Source organism: Columba livia, chromosome 26 (genome assembly GCF_036013475.1).
Source record: "Columba livia isolate bColLiv1 breed racing homer chromosome 26, bColLiv1.pat.W.v2, whole genome shotgun sequence".
Classification (NCBI taxonomy): domain Eukaryota; kingdom Metazoa; phylum Chordata; class Aves; order Columbiformes; family Columbidae; genus Columba; species Columba livia.
Window position 1 is genome coordinate 2,467,050 of NC_088627.1, and position 23,872 is coordinate 2,490,921.

General features: G+C 53.8%; 2 protein-coding genes and 1 long non-coding RNA gene across 5 annotated transcripts; 2 read left to right on the forward strand and 1 right to left on the reverse strand.

Moving 5' to 3' along the window:
- Positions 1-739: 739 nt before the first annotated feature.
- STK40 (serine/threonine kinase 40) lies at positions 740-19,823 on the forward strand. 3 transcript variants are annotated; one of them, XM_065041492.1, is made up of 12 exons: positions 740-875; positions 6,143-6,255; positions 7,448-7,567; positions 8,296-8,381; positions 8,837-8,980; positions 9,601-9,828; positions 10,656-10,708; positions 12,777-12,892; positions 15,572-15,716; positions 16,061-16,180; positions 17,013-17,097; positions 17,672-19,823. In XM_065041492.1, the coding sequence occupies exons 3-12, from the start codon at positions 7,456-7,458 to the stop codon at positions 17,888-17,890; spliced, it is 1,308 nt and encodes a 435-aa protein (XP_064897564.1). In that variant the 5' UTR covers positions 740-875; positions 6,143-6,255; positions 7,448-7,455; the 3' UTR covers positions 17,891-19,823. The 3 variants fall into 3 exon arrangements, with proteins under 3 accessions (XP_064897564.1, XP_064897563.1, XP_064897565.1); XM_065041493.1 differs by having other exon boundaries at positions 787-889; XM_065041491.1 differs by lacking the exon at positions 6,143-6,255 and having other exon boundaries at positions 771-875.
- A 155-nt stretch (positions 19,824-19,978) lies between these two features.
- Positions 19,979-22,304, reverse strand: LOC135576418 (uncharacterized). Its single transcript, XR_010468140.1, has 3 exons — positions 22,175-22,304; positions 20,725-21,029; positions 19,979-20,449 (listed from the first exon to the last, which is right to left on the reverse strand). It is a non-coding gene; the product is annotated as an uncharacterized LOC135576418 (long non-coding RNA).
- Positions 21,418-23,683, forward strand: EVA1B (eva-1 homolog B). Its single transcript, XM_005509643.3, has 3 exons — positions 21,418-21,664; positions 22,758-22,862; positions 22,940-23,683. Exons 1-3 carry the CDS (start codon positions 21,592-21,594, stop codon positions 23,335-23,337), a joined length of 576 nt encoding a protein of 191 aa, XP_005509700.1. The 5' UTR covers positions 21,418-21,591; the 3' UTR covers positions 23,338-23,683.
- The last annotated feature ends 189 nt before the right edge of the window (positions 23,684-23,872 follow it).

The following is a 23,872-nucleotide window of genomic DNA, read 5'->3' on the forward strand; positions in this document are numbered from 1 at the left end:
TGGTCTGTCCTCCCAGCTGGACAACCGCACTTCTGGAAGTGCTCAATGAGAACAGGGTGAGATGAACCCCTGCTCAGAGCAGAAGGGGAAGGAGCAGCACTTGTATTCTTCACCCAAGACACGGAGCGCTGCTGCTGGCTCCTCTGTCACCCTTCCCCAGGCTCTGGGATGCAGCTCGGTGGGTCTGGGCGCCTTTCTGGAGGCACCAGCAGCTCTGGGGCCGCCCTGGGAGCCGCTCGGGTGGAGATCAGGCTGATCTGCAAGAGGTCACATGTAAGAAGCTGCGTGTGACAAGGACCACGTGTCCCCACCGCAGCCGGGGGGAGCTGGGACACCTGCAGTGCTGGGAGCAGCTCGGGGTGCTGTTTGGGGGGCACAAGGGTCCCACGGGCTCCCCTCCCGCTCAGAGCCGAGCCCAGTCCCGGTGTCCCGACTGCGGGAAAGGACCCGCCTCTCCGCCAATCACAGCGCGTTCGAATCTCCCGCCTGCCCACCAACCAGCTTTGGCATCCGGCTCCGGCCGGAGCGGAAGCCAATCAGCGAAAGAGTGATCCCGCCCCAGCCAATCGGCATTCGCTTCTTGCCTCCCTCTCGTCAACCAATCAAAAGGTGTTGCAAACATCCGCTGCCAGCCGCCGGGCTCTCTCCCAATCAGAGCCAGCGTTGGCTCAGCTGGCCAATCAGCGCCGCCCTCTTCCCCGCCGCCATATCTGCGGCGGCCGCCAGGAGGCGGGATGGCGGCGGTGGGGGGGAGGCGGAGGGTGTGTGCGTCACTTCCGTTGTCAGGTGGCTGGCGCCGCGGAGCGGAGCGGAGGCCGCGGGCGGGCGTGGGGCTGCGGGAGGCGGCGGCGGCCGCGCCGGCCCCGGGGCCATGGGTGAGCGGGGCCGGGTGAGCCGGGGCCTGGGGGGTCGGTCCCCGTCCCGCCGGGTGAGGGTGGCGGGAGGGGTCGGGCCGGCGGAGCTCGCCCGCTGCCGGCAGCTCGGGGGGGGCCCGGCCGGCGCTCCCGGCGCCGCTCCCCGCGGCTCTTGGGTGGTCTCGGGGCGCCGTGAGGCCTCGGCCGCGTCAGCGCGGAGCTGCTGCCCGCTCTGCGGAGCGTTTCCCGGGGGTTCCGGCCGCCGTGCCGGCGCGCAGGCCGCTCGGGGCGCGGGGGGATCGGCTCACGGATCGCTGAGGAAAACTCCTTGGTGTTTCTCGCCCCCGTGGGGTGCCGCTGGGGCTGGGGTTGCTGGCGGCGCGGCGGTGTTCGCAGCGTGCCGGCGGGTCCGGGGCTTGCCGGGGAGCAAGACGCTCGTGTTTGCTGCTGATTTTGCTTTCGGTCCGGGCAGGGATTTCTTAATTTAGTAGTTTCGGAGCTGTGCGCTGAGGAGGAGCCCCGTGTGGCTCAGCGGTGAGTCGCCGAAGGTTGTTCCTCTAAGTGGGGATGAGTAAGACCGTGAAGTGTTACCGTGGAGCTGCTGCAGAGACCTGCCCGGTCCTCCCTGCAAGCTCACCTGGACAGGAGGAGTAGGCAGCAGGAGCCCCTGGGCTGTCGCCTGCCGCTGTGAGAGCCCCTGGGCTTGTCACCTGCCGCTCTGAGAGCCCCTGGGCTTGTCACCTGCCGCTCTGAGAGCCCCTGGGCTTGTCACCTGCCGCTCTGAGAGCCCCTGGGCTTGTCACCTGCCGCTCTGAGAGCCCCTGGGCTTGTCACCTGCCGCTCTGAGAGCCCCTGGGCTTGTCACCTGCCGCTCTGAGAGCCCCTGGGCTTGTCACCTGCCGCTGTGGCCGGCAGTGCTCAGGGTGCAGGATGTGTTCCCCCAGCACTGGAGTGTTTGTGCTGCATCCTTCCATTGTTTCTCTCTGGCATCGTGATGGTTTGGTCCCATAATCATATTACTTAAGAGCACCCTCGTGTTCAGCTGCTTTTTATCCTCAGGATGTTACAGAATCACCTCCTTCTGAAACCGCACAGAGGGGAGCCTTGTAGGTACTGAGCTGCTCTTTGATTAAGGACAACCCTATTGATTTTGCCAGGACTGCCCACTGTGCTCGGCCCAAGGAAGGGATGAGCTCCGTGTCTGCAGAGCCTCGTGCTGCTCTGGGCTCCTGGAGCTCCCAGCCAGGAGCTCTTGCTAGACCGGAGAATGTTCCATGCCTGTTGAAGTTTTCGACATGAAACAGTCTTTTTTTTGTTAGTCAAGGACACGTTTGTGAGCTTACGGTAACTGTCAGTGTGCTGTCATGCTACAAATTATAGTAATATTAGCATGGCAGTACACGTAGATAACTTAAATATATTTCTTTCTACCCAGTTAGGGCTGGATGAGTAGATTGTCATTTAAAACCAGCTGCCACACCTCACTGTAAAGAAAGTGTCAGCACGTGTGAGTCATGCGATAATCTTTGCGCACATGAGGAAAGTCCTGCTGCGGTGGATTTATGGGATATTAAGTGTGTGTAGTAACGTAAGCTATAAACGAAAAACAGCATCACGTAATACAACACGCATCTCGCCCGATGGTGATTTTAAAGGTACCGTCTGCCTGACTTGCCGGGAGGGGTGCGGGTTGGGCGCTCTCGCTGCGCTGCGGTTGGGGTTCCCGGCTCCTCTGCCGCACCGTGCCGGCTGCGGGTGCCCCGCCACGCGGATGTTGGGCTGCAGCCGGCGCTTTTCCTGCTCGACGTGGCCCGTGCTTCAGCGTGAAAGGGTTAAACTGGAGCTGGTGTTTGTGTAACCAAGCAGGGAACTCCCAGAGATGAGTCCTTGGTTATCTCATGCGCTGATGCATCAGAAGGGTTTGAAGAAAGCCCAGCTTGTTGCTTCCTTGCACTGTAATTACGTTGCTGGAATCCTGTGCTTCAGAGTTTCCTCGGATGTGTGTGGGGGGCGCCAGGAAGGAATTTGCTTTCCGTGATGTATGACTTGGCCTGTGGATGCCTTTTTAGTCCCTGAGAAGTTGGATTTGGGCTACTGGGGTGCGGGCAAGGTGGATGGGATCCCTTCTAGCACCATGGCCTCTCCTGGGCCGGCTGCGCCTTGCTCACATACCTGGGATTAATTGTCAGTCTGGGCTGAGGAAGGAGGTTTTATCAGCGGTGGTTCAGCAGGGGCTGCCGCAGCTGTTCGTGTCTCCCGGCTCGCTCGGGGGTTCATACTTCACCAGGTGCCCCTTGTGCTGTGCTGGCCTCTCAGGATTCTTCCTTCTCCCTTGGTCAGAGAAACTCTGCGTCTGGTTTTGAGCAAACTTCTCACTTAGGGAAGAAGCTCAAGTGAGTCTCTGCACGTTTCCAAGAAATCTGTGAGTCAGGGCTGCTCTGTTTCTGGAGAAGGCTTCCCTTCCCGGAAGGGCTCGCACCGCGGTGCATGGGCTGCGCTGGTGGCTCTGAGTCATCTGATGAACTTGTTTAAAAATTATTTCTCCTCTGTTACAGAACAGTTAAACTTCCAAAGCCCTTGGTGAAGTAAATGCTCTTGTACAGTGAACCTCCTGAGGCACTTTGCGGAGAGAGGGGAGCCCACCTGGTTGCTTTGCTTGGGGTCTGCCCGGCAGATGTTCCCTGTAGCCACAGCCAGCGACGCTCCGCAGGCCTCGCTGCTCCCAGCTCGCCGGTTCTCGGGAGCCGTTTCCAATGGAACCGGGTGCTGGTGACTCTCCTCTGAGCTGTCCCACCCGGGGAAGGCGTGTGGCAGCGCTCCGGGATTGCTGCTTCTTGCAGCGATACCAACCTTCTTATTTGTGTGTTGGGAAGCCAGACCATAATCAAGGTTTTACTCGTTTAATATTAGTGTTCCTGTAGGTTTTTAGGATGGATAACTCACAAGTATGGAGCAATACCACACTTCCCCGGGTGGCCCGCTGCAGCGCCTCCTCTCCGCCGGAGAGCTTTCCAGCCTGGGGAGGAAGCCGGTGGTGATTCCCTGTCCTGCCCGGCCCTGCCGCGTTTCCACCTGTGGTGTTTCCAGGTGGGAAGTGATGGCAGGTGTGGGGAGCTGGCAGCAGCTGGGCTCCCAGGGCAGGTGTCCCGCAATGGGTATGAGCTCCTGCAGAAGGACCGTGTCCTCGGCAGCCCTGAACTTGAGCAGATGCTGGTGAGCTCCATCACCTGCTGCTGCTCCCCAGTGCCAGCTCGTCCCTCTGCCCGGCTCGCGGGGACCAGCCACGTGCAGCACGGGGGTCGGACACCTTCAGGTTGCCAGTCATCACTCTAGGAAGTGTCAGCACCAACTAATAGGTTTTGTCCTCTTGTTGTGAGATAAAACAACAGAAAGTGTCACAGAGGTTGTATCAGCTGCTCCGGTGTCTTAAACTAGTTCCTGTGCTGCTGAGTAATCCTGGTAACTCCCCAGAGGTGCCTTTTTTACCCTGCCCCAGCTATGAGCTGTGGCTGCTGGACTGTGGGACCTGCTTTGTTCTTTAATCTGAGACGAAAAGGGCAGTTTCCTCCTCTTGTTTTCCTTTGCTGTTATGCTGGGCTCTGGAACATCATGTAGTAATTTGGGAATTAGACGGTTTCCTTAAGCTACATAATTAAATGACATTACATCTGGGTCTCCAAATTATTTGATTAATAATTCTATTAAAGTCATAGCTAACACTGTAAGAAGCTTTAGAAACTTCCCCAGTAAGATGTTTGATGTATCGCATGCATCACATAAAAATTAAGTAATGGATTTTTGTGCTAGACCTGTAACTTCATTATCTGCGTGAGAGAAACTGTTTGTGTTGCGGATGGTGGGACCGGGGGTGGTTTCATTCGGTTTGTGCAGTTTGATACACATCAGTATCTACCAGTCCTGTCCTTTGCATGGGGCGTTTGAAAAGATAAATGGCTTTGTTCTGGTTCTTTGCACAGTGTTGGGTGCTCTCTCCAGACTGATCCTGCTGATGTTAAAATGATTTGGTTTTTCAGTCTTTAAGAATTGGGAAGTCCCGGCTGTTTGTGGGGCCGCCCGTAGACAGAGGCATCGCTGCAGGGGCTGGAAGGACGCTCTTCACCCTCACGATGCTCACCGGCTCTCCTGGACATGTTGGAAATTCCCAGCTTAGGGCTGTTTTCAATGTCCGCTGTGCTTCAGTTCGTATGTGGGACTGCGCTTACTGCTTGTTCTTAGTGCCGTGCCTGGCGACGGCCGCTCATTCTGCGGGAGCCTTGCACAAGGGTGCCCTTTTCACCCATTTCCTTGCTCTGATCGGGGTTACACAATGTGCAGAAAAGGGAAGAGTCTTCCTGCTTTTCGCAGCAGCTGCCCCGTGTTATTCCTTTTCCTCTGGGACCTTCCTTCCACCTGACCGTCCCTTGTTCCAGGCTCAGAGCACCCGACGTGCTCACGCGTGAACCCCGCGGGTGCAGCTGGGTTTTGGTGGGCTCTGCTGCCCTCGCCGTGCAGCCCCAGCAGCAGGAGCCGAGTACGGAACAGGGAGGTCGGGTGGAAAGTGCTGTGGGTGGCACTGATTGCCTTTGATAGCCGGGTACCCATTCAGACTGGTGGTGCTGTTGCTCTCACCCGTGGGCTCTGCTGGTGCTGATGCCCCAAGCAGGGCAGGAGACTCTGTTGGGTTCGGGCAGCGTTGGGACCAGATGAGCTATTAAGCAGCACTGAATTTGAGTTAAATTAATTGAGTTATATTTTTAAGAGGCCAAATATGAATTGTAAAGAGGAATTAACTCACAGTGGAGATTTGATGAGAATAAAACTCAATGTATTCATCTTTGCCTTTTGCAGAAGTTGTTCTGTTCAAGTCCAAACTTTAAGCATTAACTCTGATTAAAAATTGCTTCTAGTGGTGAGGATTCTGTTGTGGCACTATTGCTAACTGGGTGTATTTAAGATCCTGTTAAAAACAGGCAGGCTGGTACCACGTGGTGGAGGCTGCAGTGGAGAATGTGTTTGTTTCTGCTCTGAAGGTCTGTCTCGCGTCACAAACTGCCTTTTGAGATCGTTGACGCTTGTATTTGTCTTGCTGTGCAGGGCCCGTGACTCTTTGGGGACTGAACTTCAGGAGCCCTTTTATTCTCTCATGTGATGTCAGGAGCTTCAGGCCTTTTCTAAGCCAAAATAAACACGGATGATTCACGCTGCAGAAGTTTTGGTGCATACCACGTTATCGTAATCAAGAATAATCCAGAAGCACAGCATCAAGTGTATCTTGTTTCGCATTACAGAGTCCTCGACCTTTCGACCATCCAGCCTTCTCCAAGGTGACGCCTCCTGTCTCCTGAGACGTTGGAAAACCTAGTTTGGAAGAAGAGTAAAGATACAGTTGATGCTGAACTACGTGAGTCCTCAGATTATGTTGTTTACGATAACGCCGTTTGCACCAGGGATTCCCAGCCAGCTCGGATTGCACAACAGTCATTATCTCCGAGTTTCTGTGCAGTGGGGTTTCTCCAGTGGAAATCTTACTCATACGTTTCCAGCAGGGATGATGGTGTCGCAAGGAACGGAGAATTTTGTAAGGCACAGTCAGATATTAGATCAGGGATGCGGAATGAACAGAACGAGGAGTGTGTGGGGCTCAGGCCCTGGTTCTGTTGCGCTGGCCGGGCCTGGTGATGCTCCTCCACTGAGATGTGAACGGCCGGGGGAAGGCGGCAGCGCAGGGATGCAGAACGCGCGAGACTTCTCGCCGTACCGCTCTCGCTATCTCTGATGGCGGTGACAGGTACTGCCGGCTGGATTAACGCAGTGAGATCACTCCGCGTCCACGGAGAGGGTGGGACTGCCAGAGGCTGAGCTTCATTCAAAGCCCGTGATTTATCAGCCTCTTCTGTGGTGAAACACGGGCACTTTTTTAAAAACAAATAAGTACAACCCCAAATATTTTCCCAGTCTGCTGTAGTAACCTCGTAGGGAAGGCCAGCAGGGTTTGGTTTTGACTTGCTCGGAGAGAGAAAGTGGATCTGTGCTTGGTTCCTCCTCTCCCCCGCCCCCTCGGAAAAAGGTAAAAATGCCCCTGCTGGAAAGGGTGAAAGATATTGCTCATCGTTATGGTCAGTTAGTTCTGTGCATTCTTGGCTGTTTGAGGAACAGACTTGAGCCTTCTGAGCAGCTCAGCCGGTTGTGGTGCCCGGTGAAGAACCACGAGAGTCCGTAGGCTGAACCAGCAGCAGACACCCGTACAGAAGGGTAACTTGGGCATTTTCTTTGAGTTTTTTGGAATATGTTGATTTGCAAACTTGTTTTTGCTGTAAAACGAGCTTTAATTATTTTGACTTGTTCCCACTGTTTGTCTCAGCTGTTCTAGGAAATGTTGCTTTGAATAATGAGGCTGATTTATACCTTCAATAACGCATTAAGCCTCCAGCCCACAACTGGTCTATCAGTAATGAGCCGTAGATTTTTGGAGAAACACAAGTAGGCAGAGACACGAGTGCATCAGTGGGTGAAAGCCTTCCAGTACAAAGCAGGGGATAGCACAAGAAATTAACTCTGTTGCTCATCAAATGTGATCTTCTTTCTCTTTCAAGAGCCCAAGATGAAGCGGCGAGCATCAGACAGAGGAGCTGGGGAAACATCTGCTAAGGCAAAAGCTCTTTGTACTGGGATTTCTGGAACTAATGCCAAGAGAGCGGGCCCTTTTATCCTAGGTAAGCAGGGAGCGTTTTCTTCTTCTTCAGTTTTTGAGGTAGCTACTGATTGCAAAACTGAAAATAAAAGGCAGTATAAAACGAGGCAAAGCAGATGTGTAATTTAGCGTCTTAGCTCGGAGTGCGACTCGCTTGATGTGGCAGCCCTCAAACCCAGGAGATGTGCAGTACTACCAGAGCAGGCAGGCGCAGCTTTTAGGATAAATAGGAACCTTTGCTTTTACCATTTTATTTTTTGTTAACAACATTCTTTATTAAAGAGCAGATTCATTCAGGGGTGGGTTTGGAACCTGATTGATTTAAACTGAAGAGCAGAGACTGTATGTTCGCTTGGAATTTGGACCAACGTGTGTACCTGGGTGGTCCCTGCGGAGGTGACAGCTGGGTTCAGAGGTGTGCTGGTGGCAGTTGCCACGGGTGTTGCTGGTAAATGGCAAAGCTCCATGGTTCAGGCATGCAGAAATTCCCATTTCTGAAAACAGCTGTGCCGTGTGTGGGCTTTTAAGTGTTTTCCCGGTGAACAAATGAAACGTTGTCCAAAAAGGTTTCAGGGTTCAATACCATTTTTTCCTTTGGATCGTAATTTGTGGAAATGCACTTAGTCTCCTGAAAAAAAGGAACTTGGTTTAAACTAATGTAAACTGCGTGACACTTGCATACTGATGTAACACTGAATTAGTCATTGCTGCTTAAAGGAAAACAAGTCTGGTTTTGCTTTGTGCTGTTAGGTCCACGTTTAGGTAACTCCCCCGTGCCAAGTATTGTTCAGTGTTTGGCAAGAAAGGATGGGACAGATGACTTTTACCAGCTGAAGGTAAGCGAACTGCCGGGCTTCCAGATCTTCAGGGCTCTTTGGCTGTCGGGACGGAGCACTCGCGGTGGCGTGTGCTGCAGCTGAACCGCTGCGCTGTCGGAAACGGCTGCTGGAACTTCCCCTCGGCGGGGGCAGTTCTGCCAGCCGTAGATCTGGTCTGGAGATTAGCCCTAAGCTGAGCCCTCTGATCTGCTGTGGTGCCCGAAATGGAGGTGGATGCACCGAGAAAAATCACCTGGGTATTTGCACAAAGCCACCCGAGCCGCTGTAGTGTGTTCCCGAGCTCGTGCTGCGCGTTCGGCGCAGGGGTCGGCTCAGACAGGCTTGTGTCAGGCTTGCAAACATCAGAGCAGTTACATCAGCTCTTAAACACATGTGAAACCCTCCCATGAGAGAGCTTGGGGGGCATTTGGTTTTCTTCTGGGAGCTGTAAAGGTCTTTTCCTTTTCCTGAAGATTCTCACCTTAGAAGAAAGGGGTGATAAAGGCATAGAGACCCAGGAGGAGCGACAGGGCAAGATGCTGCTGCACACGGAGTATTCTCTCCTTTCCCTGCTCCACAACCAGGAGGGAGTGGTTCACCATCACGGGCTCTTCCAGGTACCTCTGGAAAATGAATTTGTGCCTATAGAGCACCCTTTAGAATGGAATTTGTGCTTTCTAGTCTCTCTGCTGTTTTATGGTGACTTGTAAGAGGGGACTAATGCCCGAGACACTATTTCAGCAAGTTAAACTCATCAGTGTGTGCATCAGTGTCTCCGTTAACACCTTCAGAGCTGTTCACAGGTGTGATGGGCTGATGGGAATTACTTGTTTGGATGTCAGGGTTTCCTTTCTGTCTGGTTAAATTTTCTTGGCAGGCTTTTCACTTGAAGCCATCTGTACTATATCTTAAATAAGCCAAATGTCCAGCTCAGCCATGTCTTGTTTAATGTTACGGAAGAACTGGGTTCTATCTCAAGGTGTCTGTGTGTGTGTGAACAGTACCAGTGCTGACAGGCACGTATAGCCAAACAGCACAGACTTTCTCTCTCTGCTTTAAGTAGAGATCAGGTAATTTCTTTTTGAAATCCCAACTCGGGGCAAAGATCAAGCGCTATGATTGCCTTTGCTTATTTTGAGATCACCAGGTAGTTATTTATTCTCTAGTGCTCTGTGTGTAAGTACATGTGCCCAGATAGCTTCCCTGAACTATTGCTCATTTGTTTGCCTCCTGGTAGGACCGAGCTTGTGAAATTATAGAAGATCTAGAAGCCAACAGAATGGTCAGGAAAATGAAGAAGCGCATTTGTCTTGTGTTGGACTGTCTCTGTGCTCATGATTTCAGTGACAAAACAGCAGATCTGATCAATCTGCAGCATTATGTCATTAAAGAGAAGAGACTGAGCGAGCGGGAGACGGTAGTGATATTTTATGATGTGGTACGAGTGGTAGAAGCATTACATAAGGTAAGATCTTTGTGATCCTTTCGGTGCTGGAAGGCTCGGTTTCCCCCGTTAGCAGAGCGGATGTTTTAGAGCTGCCTTGTGCAGGCAGCGGCGAAGTTACAGAGGATGTAATTCAGCTGTGTCCCCGTGACAGTGCTCTACATTAGACCTCATGCCCAAGCCATACAAAAGTGTTCCCTCCCCTCAAGTTTTGCGTTGATAACGTGGCATTTGTTGACTGTGGAGAGGGGCCAGCTGGACGGAACGCGGGTCAGGTGAACCGCAGCGTTCCCGGCCTCGGAAAGGGCTGGTGGGGAGCAGAGGCTAATCAAATGCAGGAAACACTTGAGGCTCTTTCCTTTTGAAGCCAAATAAATGGCAACCTAACAATTGATTTCTGAGATCAGAACCTCAAACTACAAGTTTGAGATCAATAAGCTAGAAATTATTGTAGCAAAAATAGATTCTGCTGATGTTTGACTTCTTAACCTGTGACAAGGGACACCTGCCCTTGGCAGAGCAGCGACACGTCTGTCTGTTGAGGGAACACTCGTCGTATTGGTCCGGCTGAGCCTGGACACTTGAGTTTCAGGTCTCTTAGTTTCAGTCAAGTCTGTCTTTGTGTTCAAAGGAGCGAATCTGCTCGTTCTGTCCTTCTGCCCAGAACCAAAAATGAAGCGCACCAAGTGCCCAGGATGCAGCCTGACCTGAACCCGTGATCGAGGTTATTTCTGAGAATGAAGATGACGCAATTTCAAAAGATACTTAGTGCCTTTGTCCAAGAATCAAATTTATACTTGTATAACATATACGCTTTTTCTCATATTATACTATTATCTATTTTGCAGAAAAATATTGTGCACAGAGACTTGAAACTAGGAAACATGGTGCTAAACAAAAGGTAAGTGCTGGAGAGCTGCTGGTCTGGCTGTTGTCTTCTGCTTCTTCCCCGAAGCAGATTTCTGTTAGAAACACAATGGGAGGCAGCGCTTGGTGAGAGCGCTCTCGTGTGAGAAGGGCGAGGGAAATGGAAGCAGGCTGCGCAAAAATACAAATCCAGTTCAAAGTTATATGAGTGAATCTCCAGAAATTAGTTAAGCCCAACCTAAATAGTTCAGTCTTCCACCAAGCTAATGACCCCATGCCAGCACTTCTTTTGGGGTTCTCATGCCATAAAATGGCATTTTATGGTAATTCAGAAACCTGCCAGAGAAAATACTTTAAAAGAATTAAAGCGTGGTGAGTAGTTCTGTTCACATAATTCACTTTCCGCTGTGCCAGAGGAATTCCCAGCGCTGCAGTGTGTACTATAATCACAGCAGTGTTAAACCCTTGCCTGTTGCACTGCTGTGTTTTTACTAGCAGTAAAATATTTACTTGTCTAAACAAAAGTTCTTCTGTCTGGTCTGTATTTGTGCTTCAAACAGTTCCTTGTTCCCAGTAGCTGGTTTGGTGCAAGCCGCAGTTCCCGCAGTACCCATGTCCACTGTCTCCTCTGTCTGTGTGGGATGGGGGACCAGCCCCCGGCGCAGTGGGGCAGGGGCAGCGGGTGGTCGCCTGCGCTCCCCTTGGGGCTCCCTGGAGGTTTTTAGTCCTCTTGGGTTATGCAGTTACCTGGTTGGCACGCCAGCTCCAGTTCAGATGCTCTGCTGTGTCCAGTGTTGCGTTTCTGGCCAAACATTTTGCACTGATTGTAAGAATGGGTGGAATTCATTCTCTTTTCACCCTGGTCTGGTCTTGTGTAAAGCGAATAAAGAACTGGAAGGCTTTAGGTCTGCAGGCTTCCAGAGTCTGTACGACACGTGCAGGTTCACTCTGGTCACAGCTTGCTTTATTCTCCTCCTTAATCCTGTTTGAAAACAAACATTTTACCTCCAGAGGTTGAACTTCTTGGTTCCCCAACACATGCCCGCAACAGCTAGAGCCTTGCAGGGCCACCTGTACATTGCTTTAAGACATTTCTATCAAGCTGCTTTAAGATCAATCTCTTCCGCTTGCCTCTTGGACTCTCCTTGCTAGGAAGAGGCAGACAAAGGTGGTTGCTTTAAAAGCTCCAGCCAGAGCTTCCCTTCCGTCCCCCACCAGCAGGACAGGGAGGGATTTGAAGCTTTGGGAATGCATTATGTGCAATGTTTTTACTTTTTACTAGCAAGACCATCAACTTTGAGGGAAAACTGTAGCCTCTACAGCAGTGAGTCATGTGAAAGGGTGGGTGAGGCGTAAGAATAGATCACCATGGAGAGGAGCAGCCAGTTGGGCTGATCAGAAATGTTTGTTCTGTTCCAGCCCTGCCAGATCTCTCCTGTTGGCGGGGGAGTGGAGATCACTGCTTACCACTGCAGGGTCCAGCCTGACATGGTGCACCCTGGGCTGACCAGTATCCCTCATTGTCCCCTGCGAGATGCGGCCGTTAAAAGCCTTGCATGTTTCCAGTTAGCCAGTGCAGAAGTTGGATGATTACAGATTAGATCAAATTGCAGTGACTAAATAAAACCGAGCAACCCCGAACATTTTTGTGTCCTTCAGAACGCTTAGTCTTTTAAATCTCTACCAAATCCTACAGATTGTTATTCAGCCTGGGAAGTCTCTTGACAGTTGAATCTAACACTTATTAAACACAAGTCTGTCTTAATAATCAACCCTCCATTGCCAACTCACACTTGGTTTTATTTCACTTGTCTGTTAGATTTGCTGGAAATACTTCTTGGTTATTTTGACTGACTGAATTCATGTTCTCATAGCTGTAAAATAGTCCCTTATTTCTCCCATACGAGTGTGGCAGGTGTGGCATCCCTCCCTGTGGGGATGGAGTTGATCTTACAGCTCCACTTGTCTTCGCCCAGCGCTTCAAGCTTTCCTGAAAAGCCCCGTAGACGCACACCTCCGTTTTGGTGCTGACTTGCTCTGTTGGTGCTGTGTGGTGCCCGTGGGATGGCCCGTGTTCACTGGTGTGGTCTGATTCTCCCCAGGACTCATCGAATAACCATAACAAACTTCTGTCTGGGGAAGCACCTGGTGAGTGAAGACGACCTGCTGAAAGACCAGCGCGGGAGCCCTGCCTACATCAGCCCCGACGTGCTCAGCGGTAGGTGATCCCCTCGGGGTCTTCACAGCCCCCACACTTAACACTTGCTTCATTTATTTGTGCCTCTTGACATTAAATGAAAACCACCTAGTTCTGTTCCCATATGTAACTTGCCTTCTGTGAGAGCCTCTTAATTAGGGTCCAATTATGAGACTTGGCCTGTTTTTTTTTCCAACTGGGAAAGTATGGAGGAAACAAGTGAGTGTAACTTTTTTCTTAAGGCTACTCTCAACTTCAAAGCTAATTAAAAACTCCCGGCTTGTTCCTAAATAACTCTGACTGCAGACAAAAATGTTCCATTTCCCACGTTTGAATCTTGTTCCTGAGGCTTCACTTAAGCTGCAGGTAAATCCCTGGGCCTAAGAGGCAGCCAGTCCAAATCCCACCATAATGTCAGTTTATTTGAGGCCGTACACTTGAAGGAGCAATTGCTGCAGCTGCTCTTTGATTCCAGAAGGGAGATGTTGACCCTCTGGGCTGACTGAGAAGAGCTACTGAACAATAACGGGATGGTCCCAGCAGGCCAGAGCAGCAGTCCGGGCTGTACCTTGTCTCCAGGAGAGGCCTTAAGCAGAAGTCTGGCAAACAGCAGCTTTTTCTAATGCTCTCCCACCTTTTAACTGTTTCCAGTGCATGGGGCTTTCAGAAACAGACATGGTTTGTGTCCAGTTGCTTCAGGAGGTTTCTCTTCAATGAACACCGTCTGCTACTGCGTGAGCTGTTGTGCTGGCAGTAGCTGAGCAGGCAGCGGGCAATGACCAGGACATTGTTTTGGGAGTGTTTTGGAGGGTTTTTTTGCTCTCATCCAGGGGAGCTTGACAAGAGTGTTGAAAGGTACGTTTAGAGTTGGGATGGTGCATGTGAAGCATCTCTGTAAGTCTGCATAGACTGTAGTCCCTGTATATTAGCTCACCTTGCAGAGTGCTCCTGGTGAGCACGGATTAAATTCCCTGTGGATGGAGCTGAACCGCAGGACACACTCCAGGCTCATCTCAGTGCTTCCTGCCTGCCGAGGGTCATCATCCGCAGGCCCAGCTAGCGTTTGGACGGTGGGAACTGCCAAAAACTGCACAGCAGGTCACCGGCACCAACTTCTCTGGATGAGCCATCAGTTCACTGGGCAGCACCACTTGCTGATGTGCATATCGCATTTGTTTGTGCGAGGATAACATCTGGAATACTGACAACACCTGCTGGGTATCTGAGTTGTTGGTTTTGGTCTCCCAAGCTGTTGTATTTGAGAAGTGCTCTCAGATGGAGCCAGTCTTGAAAGTTCCAGACCTTGCGGGCTCCCCTCAGTGCGTTTGTTGTCAGGTTTACAGGCAGCAGCGATACATGCAGCTGAGCTCTGCTGTCCTGATGTGCCAGGCAGGTTTGAGGCTGCTTCCCTCTGGGCAGGACTGAGCCAGGAAGGGAGCAGGGGCAGGCGGGGAGGTGGAACGTGTGTTTTTTTGCAGGCTTTTCCTGTTCTGCAGGATATCCTGAGGCCCCTGCAACCAGTTGGATGATACAAGCCAACTGCTTTGCAGGAGCTTGGAGCAGCTGCAGCTCGAGTGGCTGCTGTGTGGTGAGGGCTGCACGGCGCTGCTCCTGTCCAGGATGCCGCTCTGTGCTGGATGTCAGCCCTGTCACCCGGCACAGCTCAGCCACAGGTGCCCACTTTGCTTCTAAGGGCTCCCTTGTTGCTGGATGGACCAGCCTGTCAGCCGCACACTGCAGGGCACTGAACAGGCTCTCACTCTGACAGCTGAGGCTGCTGGAGACCCTGCATGGAGCAGCCATGGTCACAGCTCCGTGTCCTGCGGCAGCACCATCCGCACGCACCTTCGGGTGCAGTCACTGTGGCTCTGACATCTCTGTGAACAGCCCTTCCCCGTGGGGCGTCTGCACCCGATCTGTGCGCTCGAAAACGCTCTTCCAAAATGACTCAGTCTGCAGTTCCCCTCCAAGCATCGAGGGGAAAGTTACTTGAGGCCATACCAGGCTTCACCACCACCCTCAGACTCTGAGCATCCCTCTGTCTGTTTGCTGATGCTCCGGTGCACGAGGAAGCTAAAACGCCTGAAGAATTAATCATTGTTTTAGGTCTCTAGGAGAGGCTGTCTTGTGCTAAGAGGTGGCTTGCATTTTATGGCTGCTGAAATGTCACCGCAGGAAAAGCTGGAGGAGGAGAGAGAGGTGCCTTTTTTTTAAGCATATAGAGCAAAGAATGATTAGTACAAATAACAAATGCTGCAGCAGTGACTCACTGTGTGAGTCAGAGGAAGTCATTCCCCCAGCCCTATGCCGTGGTACAGCACTGGAGTTTAATTTTTTGACCCTTGTGTACGCCGCTGTTTGCTGACTTATCACGTGTTTGAAGGGACTTTAAAGCAGCGTCTCCATCGAGCAGATCCCAGGTCGTGCTGAAGCTGCAGCGAGGTGTTCTGCTTACTCGATGCTCTAGATCCCATCCGAGCCATTCAGCAGGGATAGCCCTGCTCCAGAGGGGAAGGGAGGACAACTGTGTGGAGATGAACAATCTGCCTTTGAAAGAGGTTCTTAGTGTCCTGCAATAGGAAGTCTTGGGTGGTTTTGATTAACGTTTAGAAAAAAAGATCGTTGTATCAGTGCCTTTATTGCTGGCGGGCTGCGGGGGTGAGCAGTGTCCTAAAGGCAGTTGCTTTTGTCTTCCCGCAGGACGGCCGTACCGCGGAAAGCCCAGTGACATGTGGGCGCTGGGCGTAGTGCTGTTCACCATGCTCTACGGCCAGTTCCCCTTCTACGACAGCATACCTCAGGAGCTCTTCCGCAAGATCAAGGCTGCCGAGTACACCATCCCTGAGTGAGTACAGCCCGTCCCAGGGAGCCCCTTCTCTTGGTGCATGCGTGGGTGGTGTTCTGGGTCTTACCGGGGCAGCCGGAGCTGGAGGGGCTCAGTCCAAGCCCCTGAGTGTCGCAGCCGTAATGAGAACAGAGACAGTGTGCAGTAGACACCAAGGAAGCCGTAGTGGAGCTGGGACAAAGGTGAGAAGGGCCCCGTGCTGCAGGGACAGGGGACCAGCCCTCAGTTAATCCTGGGCTCTCTGGGTCAGGGTGATGGTGGCTCCTCTGGCTCCTGACTGTGCTGCCCGCGTGTCCTCCTGCTGCTACCTCGGGCATTGCCTCACCACGCGCTCTCTCTCCCAGGGATGGACGGGTCTCAGAAAACACTGTGTGCTTGATCCGAAAACTGCTGGTCCTGGACCCACAGCAGCGTCTGACGGCGTCGGAAGTGCTGGATTCTCTCAGCTCCATCATAGCCTCGTGGTATGTGCAGGAGGGACAGGACAGGGCGTCTCTGGCCGCAGGCTGTGTTGTTCCAGCTGCAGCCAGCAGCCTGCTGCCAAACAGGACACCAGAGGGAGAACTGCAAAACAGTCTTTAAATCCTGTGTCTCGACCGTTGATGTCTGCTGATGGATGCAGCCAGAGTGCTTGTCATTGTGACCAGGGTTGGAGTCTGGAGAGTAATAACATCACAAGACAGGCCTGGGGTAGAGGAGGGTCTTTGTGCCCCCCTCCTGCTCCCCAGATTTGATTTTTAAAGAAAGGCAGCCGATCAGGAATAACTCACATGTACAAACAGACACAGCCATATGCAGACACTTCCTGCAAGCTTGTAGTTAGTGCTGCATCATTCATTAGGTAAAAGCGGGCATGAGCTCTCTAGGGGGGAAGAGCAGGAGGTGCCATCACAGGTGGGAACGCTACACGTGTAGGGTGGGGGATGTCTTTTTGAGAGTAAATCTGACCAGGGCTGACGTAAACCAACTGGGCTGAGATCCCAGTAGCAGGCTCCAGCAGGAACGGATCCTGGTGGTGTTTGCTCGGTGCAGCCCCTCTCGTGTCAGCCCCGTGACCTTCTGTCTGTGCTGCGCAGTGTGCCTGGGCAAACGTCTGCTGCCTGTCGAGTCAGCAGCGAGCTCTGGGATTTTTGGAGCTGCAGCTGTTTTCTCTCCTACCTATGCAAGAGTTAAGAGTTCCACATCCTGTTTAAAAAAAATAATTAAAAAGAAGAAAGCAGCTTTTGGGGATTTTAACATGGTGAGGGTGGGGAGCAGGGGCTGTGCTCCGTTCCGTGACGCTGTCCTCTCTCCCAGGCAATCCATGTCCTCGCTGAGCGGCCCTTTGCAAGTCGTGCCGGACATTGACGACCAAGTGGCTAACCCTGAAAACCCTCAGGAGGTAGGTTTGCTTCCTATCCACGGAAAGGCTTTTCTGTGCTGCTGTGCCAAGTCTGTCTTGTAATGGAAAGCGATGGCAGCTCCTTGTGGCCCTGGGCAGGCTGAGGAGCCGCTCGCTCCTCTGTGAGCAGCCGGGATGTCCCATGTGCTGGGAGAAGGGAGCGGCGTTGGCTCGGGCCCCCCCTGAGCTCTACGGTGGGAGCAAACATCCTGTTTTCTTGCCAGTGTTGGAAGTGGTGCCCGGTGACCTCACTGCCTGGGGACAGCCTTGGAGAAGCATCTGCTGCGACGCCGCAGCCCGTGTTGCCGTCAGAAATCCCCCCGCTGGGCTGGGGGGGGTGAGATGTGGGGTCAAACAGCTGCAGCCCTGGAATATCTGACAGGGTTGGGATGAGGCACATCAGGACAGAGCCACTGAGGTTTGCAGTTCCTGGTGGCTCACGGGGAGTCCTGCCTGTACATCTGGCAGCAGGTCCAGTTCTTGTGTTAAGCCTGTGGTTATCCCGCGGTAGCTCAGGACCATCGGAGGGGAGTTGCGGGGCTTTTGCTGTGGCTCTGACGTGGTTCTCTGGCAGGTGAAGGTGACGGAGGAGTGCTCGCAGTACGAGTTCGAGAACTACATGAGGCAGCAGCTGCTCTTGGCTGAGGAGAAGAACACCTTGCATGAGGCCAAGAGCTTCCTACAGAAGCGGCAGTTTGGGAACATCCCCCCCGTGCGACGCCTGGGCCACGACGCGCAGCCCATGAACCCGCTGGACGCGGCCATCCTGGCCCAGAGGTACCTTCGGAAGTAGCTGCCCACGCACCCGAGAGCACAAGCACTGTCCTGCAGCCTGCCTTCACGTCACCTACTACAGCCCAACAGCAATACCCGTGTCCTGTGGTGGAGATTAATGTAGCAATTCTTCTGAGCTCTGTCCTGGGACACGCACTCACACTCGCTCTGGAGGGAGAAGACTTTTGAAAAAGCTAGTTTTGGAAGCAGCAGCCTCTTGGCATCTTCTGGAATCTGTTTTTTAAATCGAAGCCTAGATGACTAATCTGCTTTTAATCATGACTGTAATCTACCTCTCTTGTCTTTTTAACCATGCTGTTCTCTGGATCGAGCAAAGCCTGTGGGAAAGGAGAAGACTACCCGGGGTGAAGCTGGTTTGCTGGCACAGGAGTCGCGGCTGTGCCGTACGGAGTCGGCTGATTGCGTTTGCTCCATATGGTTTGAATAAGCTTAGATTTATCAGGGTTTCTCGAAAGGAAGAATTTCCTGAAACCTCCCACTTCCCTTCATCCGTATCGAATCTTTTTCTGTCCTTAACGTACCACCTGGTTTGGCTGTGTTGGCCAACCCGTGGTGGCCTCGCGTGGGCTGCAGTGCTCCGGGGCCTTTGTCTGTGGCACAAACAGCCGCCCAGAGAGCCCGGCCGCCCCCTCGGGCCAGGGCCGTCCTTGCACTCGCTGCAAAGGTCACGTCTGGTCCACAGTTCAAAGATTTTGCAGGACTCGGCCCAGCGCGGCCTCTGACCTCTTTCCCACCTTTCACTGATTCTTTTTAGTTTCGTAAGGATATATGATTTAATCTTATTTTTTCAGTAGCTTATCTAAGGTGCAGTTAAAATTGCATTAATTCTGATTTTTAGCCTTTTCACACTTCAGTTGTGGTACAGACATAATATATGATTTATAATGTGAAAAAGCTTCCCAAAATAATCTGCCTAGAATTAGGAAGGGGCTGGCTGAAGTCTCTACTGTATTTGTTCCCCAGCTTTTCTTGCCATCCCAACCTCGTGCGGCGCTGAGGCGGGAGAAGGATGTCCCGGTTCGTCACCCGATGCGCCTGGGAGAGCGTTTGCCTGCGCTGAGAACAGGAACGATTGTTTCTGAGCCTCATTTTCTGAACTGGATGCCTGTCTTGCCAGATGAACTGTTCTCGCGCAGCGTCCCAGGGCTCGCGGTGCCCCAGCGCCGCGGCAGCTCCAGCATCACTCGGGCACGAGGAGATGTGAGCGGGGCTGGGAAAAGCTGCTGTAGCCTCGGCTTTTTGGGGGCGGGAGGGCAGGGAGCGATAGCGGATCCATTTGTAGCATTTGCCGTCTCTTGCCCCGCGCTGGGGCCGGTTCCAGCCTGGGCCACGCTCCTGGTGACTTTGTGGGGATGCAGGGATTGACCTGAAACTCCTGGGCAGCGTTGGGCATTAGTCCTGCCTGCAAACTCCCCGTGGCCGCGGGCAGGGAATTGTGAACACTAATACAGACCAGAACAGTCGCACCCCCAGCCAGCTGAGCCAATAGCCTAATCTTAGCCTTATTTATTTGGAAGACGGTAGGTCTGTCCTGTGTCCCCATCGCCCCCCGTGCCACCAGAGCAGCCCTGAGCACCATCTCCATCTGCTTTTCTCCTGTCTCGCTCCCACCTCTTTATTGTGTGGGGGGTGGTTGGTTGGTTTGTTTGTTTTCCCAAAGTTAAAGCAATATTCGGGGGACTCTGCAAGGCTGTATCATACCCAGTATTCCTGCGCACCGCTCATCGCCAGTAACTCACCCGTGTATTAAAGCGAACTGGAAGGGGGGCGGTGTGGGGGAGGGGCCGCGTGGCGGGAAGGAGCCTGTTGTAAGAAAATAGAAAAAGAGGAAAAAAAAAAAAAAAAAAAGGAAAAAAATTTGTATAAAGACATTATTTTTGTACTACATCCAAACTACTCCTGCATGTTGGCAATAAAACTTCATACCGAGAGCCTGCGGGAGTGGTGGGGGGCGTGTGGGGACGGGGGCGCTGGGGGCTGTTCCAAATGGTAGCACACAGGGACGAGATAGTGTTTATTACAGGGGTGCACAAGCCTGGATGCGGGAAAGGAAAGGAAAGGAACAGCCGTTCTACAGGAAACCTCATCGCTGCTTAGACATTTGTATAAAGCATTTAGATAATCTTTTTAGCGTATCACGAGCAACCTTCAGCTGAAGGACACTTGACCCAACAGTCTGAGATGTATTTTAAAGCCAGACTCAAGTGCCTGTGCGGCTTCCAAGGGTCTAAAGCTGCACGGGCAGCAGTGGCTGGAGTCACAGTGGGTGCTTTGCATGTCCCTTTTCCAGCTGTTAGAGGAGGAGATGACAAGCGCGCACCGTCTCACGTTTGCTGTCCTGTGGGTTTGTGCGATCAGGGCACACCGGCCCTTTGCAGTTTCAGCAGGTTGACAAATTCCCGGTACAAATTCAGGTTGTGCAGTCACTGAGCCTTACGGTGCAGTGCTGACACCTCTCCGGGTTTTCGGACGGCTTCCACAGCTGCAGTATTTCTTGCCTGCATTTGATAGGTGACCCTCATGAAGCCAGAATCTCTTCCAAGAGCACATTCAGAGTCTGTAGATATATATATAATATATATATTATATATATTATATATAACATATATAATATATATGTTTTATATGTTATATGTTATATATTATATATACATATATAATATATGTTATATATTTTATATATAATGTATATAAAATATATACATTATATATTGTGTATTATATATTATACATTGTATATATAAAATATTATATATATGTCTTATATGTGTGTATATATATATATATATGTATATATATATACACACACACATTATATATAAACTTGCTTACCTGGTGACAAGTCTGTTGCTGTTTTTAAGCTGTTCGGTACCGCACCGCTCAGCAAGGTGACAGACGCCTGTGTCCTTGTTGGTGCTGTGGCACAAACACAGTCACCTGCTGTCCCCAGGTACGGTTCTTTGCCTCTGGAAACACCACCATGGTCACAGCTAATTGCCAAACAATTATTCCCCCAGTACGTTACCAAACAACGCAGGACTGTTGCTAAGACCTTGTGGCAATACAGGCCGGCAAAGCTGCATCTTTGTTCCAGCGGTCGCGCTTTGCCACGGGCAAAAAGCTTCTGGTCTCTGAATCTGCTGGTAGACGCAGAAAAGCATCTTTCAAGTCAAGTCTAAGACAATTAAATAAATGCTGTTGTCCACTGTGTTTGTCAAAAGAGTGTAAGGGTTGGCAGTACCGGGTGCACATTTGTCACAATCTGATTAATGGCTCTCAAGTCTTATACCAACCGGTATTCCATGTGGCTTCTTTGCTGGCAAAATGGGAGTATTTTATTCTGACTGGCATTCCCGCAGAAGTCCATAGTGCTGGGGATGCCCCTAAATGCACCCCGGTCCCTTTGCTCAGTGTCACAGCCCCCGCACACCCGCCCCGGTGCCACACGAGGCTTGGTGCGGCCGAGTCTGTGACCGCCCCAGGTGGCTGGGCCAGGATCCGGCCCCGGGGAGGCGCTGGGGTGGCCGGATGGGGCTGGAGCCCCTGCGGCCCCACGGCCCCGTTCCCTGTGGCTCAGAGCGCGGGGTCCCGGGGGAGCGGGACGAGCCGCGGCCGCGCTGGCGTCGGGGCTGCCATTGGCTCGGGCGGGAGCGCTGACCGCCAGCCGCCTCCAAACTATTTCCTGTTGCTGCGGCGTTAATGCTAAACAGACCTTGCTCTCTCTTCCCTCGCTCCAGCCAAAGTGCAGCTCCCGCCGCCGCTCGCCTTCCCGGTGAGTACCAGCGCGGGGATCGGGGCCGCGGGACACCCAGCGCCCTGGATCACCCAGCGCCGACAGCCAGAGTGGGGTGACACAGCTCTGCCCTGTCCCCTGCTCACGGCAGGGTTGTGCCTGGGGACATGGGGCTTGGGGCACAGGGACCAGTGCCTGGGGACATGGGGACCAGTGCGTGGGGACACGGGGCTCGGTGCATGGAGACGCAGAGTTCAGCGCTCGCGGACACGGTGGTTGGGATGCAGGGTTGGGTGCCTGGGGAGTTCGGCTCCCAGCACCTCCGCCTGTCCCCGCTGTCCCAGCTCACTCACACCCTGTGGCCGCTACAGCCCCGGACCCCCACCCTGTCACCGGCAGAGCTGCGGGGGTCCCTGCACCCCCACACCAGGCTCTGTCCCTCCAGCCCCACGGCGGGGCCGTGCAGCTCCTGGCCATCGCCCTTGCAGGGGTGGGCAGTGGGGCTGCTCCATGGGGACGGTACCAGGGCCCCCCAGGGATGCTGCTGACCATGTTTCGGGGTGTCCCATGGCGAGGGGCTGCTCGGCCCCAGGACGTGCAGTGCTGGACTGTCCGGGGATGGTTCTGCTGATGTGTCACATTTTCTGCATTTCTTTCCTCATTCCTCCCTCCGTGCAGCCGTTTCTGGGAAATGAGCTCGTCCCCTGGCAGGGCTGAGCGCTGCATCGCTCCCGCCCTGCCCCACACCCTGCCCCACGCCTCAGGGCCCCGGCACGCCACAGCCAAGGGGTCCTGGCCCCACAGCAGCACTGGGGACAGCGAGGGGCTGTGACTGGCATTCAGCTGCTTGGGACCACTGGGCTCTCTGGGGAGGAGGAGGTGGGTGCTCGTCCCTGCACCCCATGGCAGCTCAGGCACCTGGGGACCTGGGAGTTGTGGGGTCAGCCCCAGCTCAGTCATGTTCCCCGCTGACCTGGTGGCCTTTGCACCAAGTCACCGTCCTTGTCCCCACGCCACAGGGCCCCACAGCAAACAGCCGAGGCTGGAACTGGTCTGGGAGCAGCGGGCGGGGGGGCCGCTGGCCGGGAGGGGCAGCCCCAGCAGCACTTCGCTCAGTCCCCGTGTCCCGCAGATGCCGAGCACTCACTGTCCCCGCAGCCGCTGAGTGGGATGGAGAGCCGCAGGCGGGACATGGAGCTCCTGAGCAACAGCATGGCCGCGTACGCGCACATCCGAGGTGAGCACCAGTGCCCGTGCTGGGAGGGACGCGTCCCGGCGGACACGGGATCCCTCACCACGCTGCTCTCCCCACAGCCAACCCGGAGAGCTTCGGGCTCTACTTCGTGCTGGGCGTCTGCTTCGGGCTGGTGCTGACCCTGTGCCTGCTGGTGCTGCGCCTCTCCTGCCGGCCCCTCGCGCGCCCCCCGAGGGACCTGAGCGAGGACGAAGAGGATGACGACGATGAGGACGAGGAAGAGGAGGACACTGTTGACCGCGCAGCATCTGAGTCGCTGCTGCCGGTGACCGAGATCCCGCTGGAGCCCCACGTCGCCGGGGACGGAGCGCTGGCCGTCAACGTCTTTGCCTCGGCGGAGGAGCTGGAGCGGGCGCAGCGGCTGGAGGAGCGCGAGCGCATCATCCGCGAGATCTGGCGCAACGGGCAGCCCGACATCCTGGGCACCGGCACCCTGGGCCGTGTCCACTACTACTGACCCCGGCGCCGTGCCCGGCTCCCCGCGGTAGCTCAGACAGCGCTCTGCCGCCCCAGGACCTGCTTGGGGGGCGCAGATGGGAGGATGGGGGTGCTACTCGCTATCCCGGGACACCCCTGGGGACAGACCGGCCCCCACCGCTGCGGGACATGATGCACTTTGAGCCATCGGTACGATTGCTGGCACCAGCCGAGCAGCCCTGGACGCTGCAGGGACAAGGCCAAGGCCAGGGCAGAGCTCGCCGGGCTCGGCGCGGGAGGGAGGCCCATCCCGTGGGGCAGAGCGGCTCTGTACGGCCGTGTAAGCTGTGGGGTTCTGCCCCACAAACATGGTGCTGTTACACCCAGCCTGGAGTCCTGCACGCCGGGGGGGCCGCGAGCGGTGCAGGGGGGTCCGGCCATGGCTGCCTCCCCCGCCAATTCCCTCCCCGCCCCGCTCCCACTAAAATTAGCCGGGTCCTTTCCGGCACCGCCCGGGCGGATGTTCCCACCGGGCTCTCGGGGCGGTGGGGGCTCCCCGGGGACACGGCTGCTCC

What these genes read in the sequence shown, in the direction of transcription:
- STK40 (XM_065041491.1), top strand. An exon ending in ATGACTTTTACCAGCTGAAG is followed by an intron (nt 8,382 to 8,836) that starts GTAAGCGAACTG and finishes CTTTTCCTGAAG; the next exon opens with ATTCTCACCTTAGAAGAAAG. An exon ending in ACCATCACGGGCTCTTCCAG is followed by an intron (nt 8,981 to 9,600) that starts GTACCTCTGGAA and finishes GCCTCCTGGTAG; the next exon opens with GACCGAGCTTGTGAAATTAT.
- EVA1B (XM_005509643.3), top strand. Translation starts at nt 21,592, where the DNA reads ATGCTAAACAGACCTTGCTCTCTCTTCCCTCGCTCCAGCCAAAGTGCA. An exon ending in CGCCGCCGCTCGCCTTCCCG is followed by an intron (nt 21,665 to 22,757) that starts GTGAGTACCAGC and finishes CGTGTCCCGCAG; the next exon opens with ATGCCGAGCACTCACTGTCC. An exon ending in CGCGTACGCGCACATCCGAG is followed by an intron (nt 22,863 to 22,939) that starts GTGAGCACCAGT and finishes CTCTCCCCACAG; the next exon opens with CCAACCCGGAGAGCTTCGGG.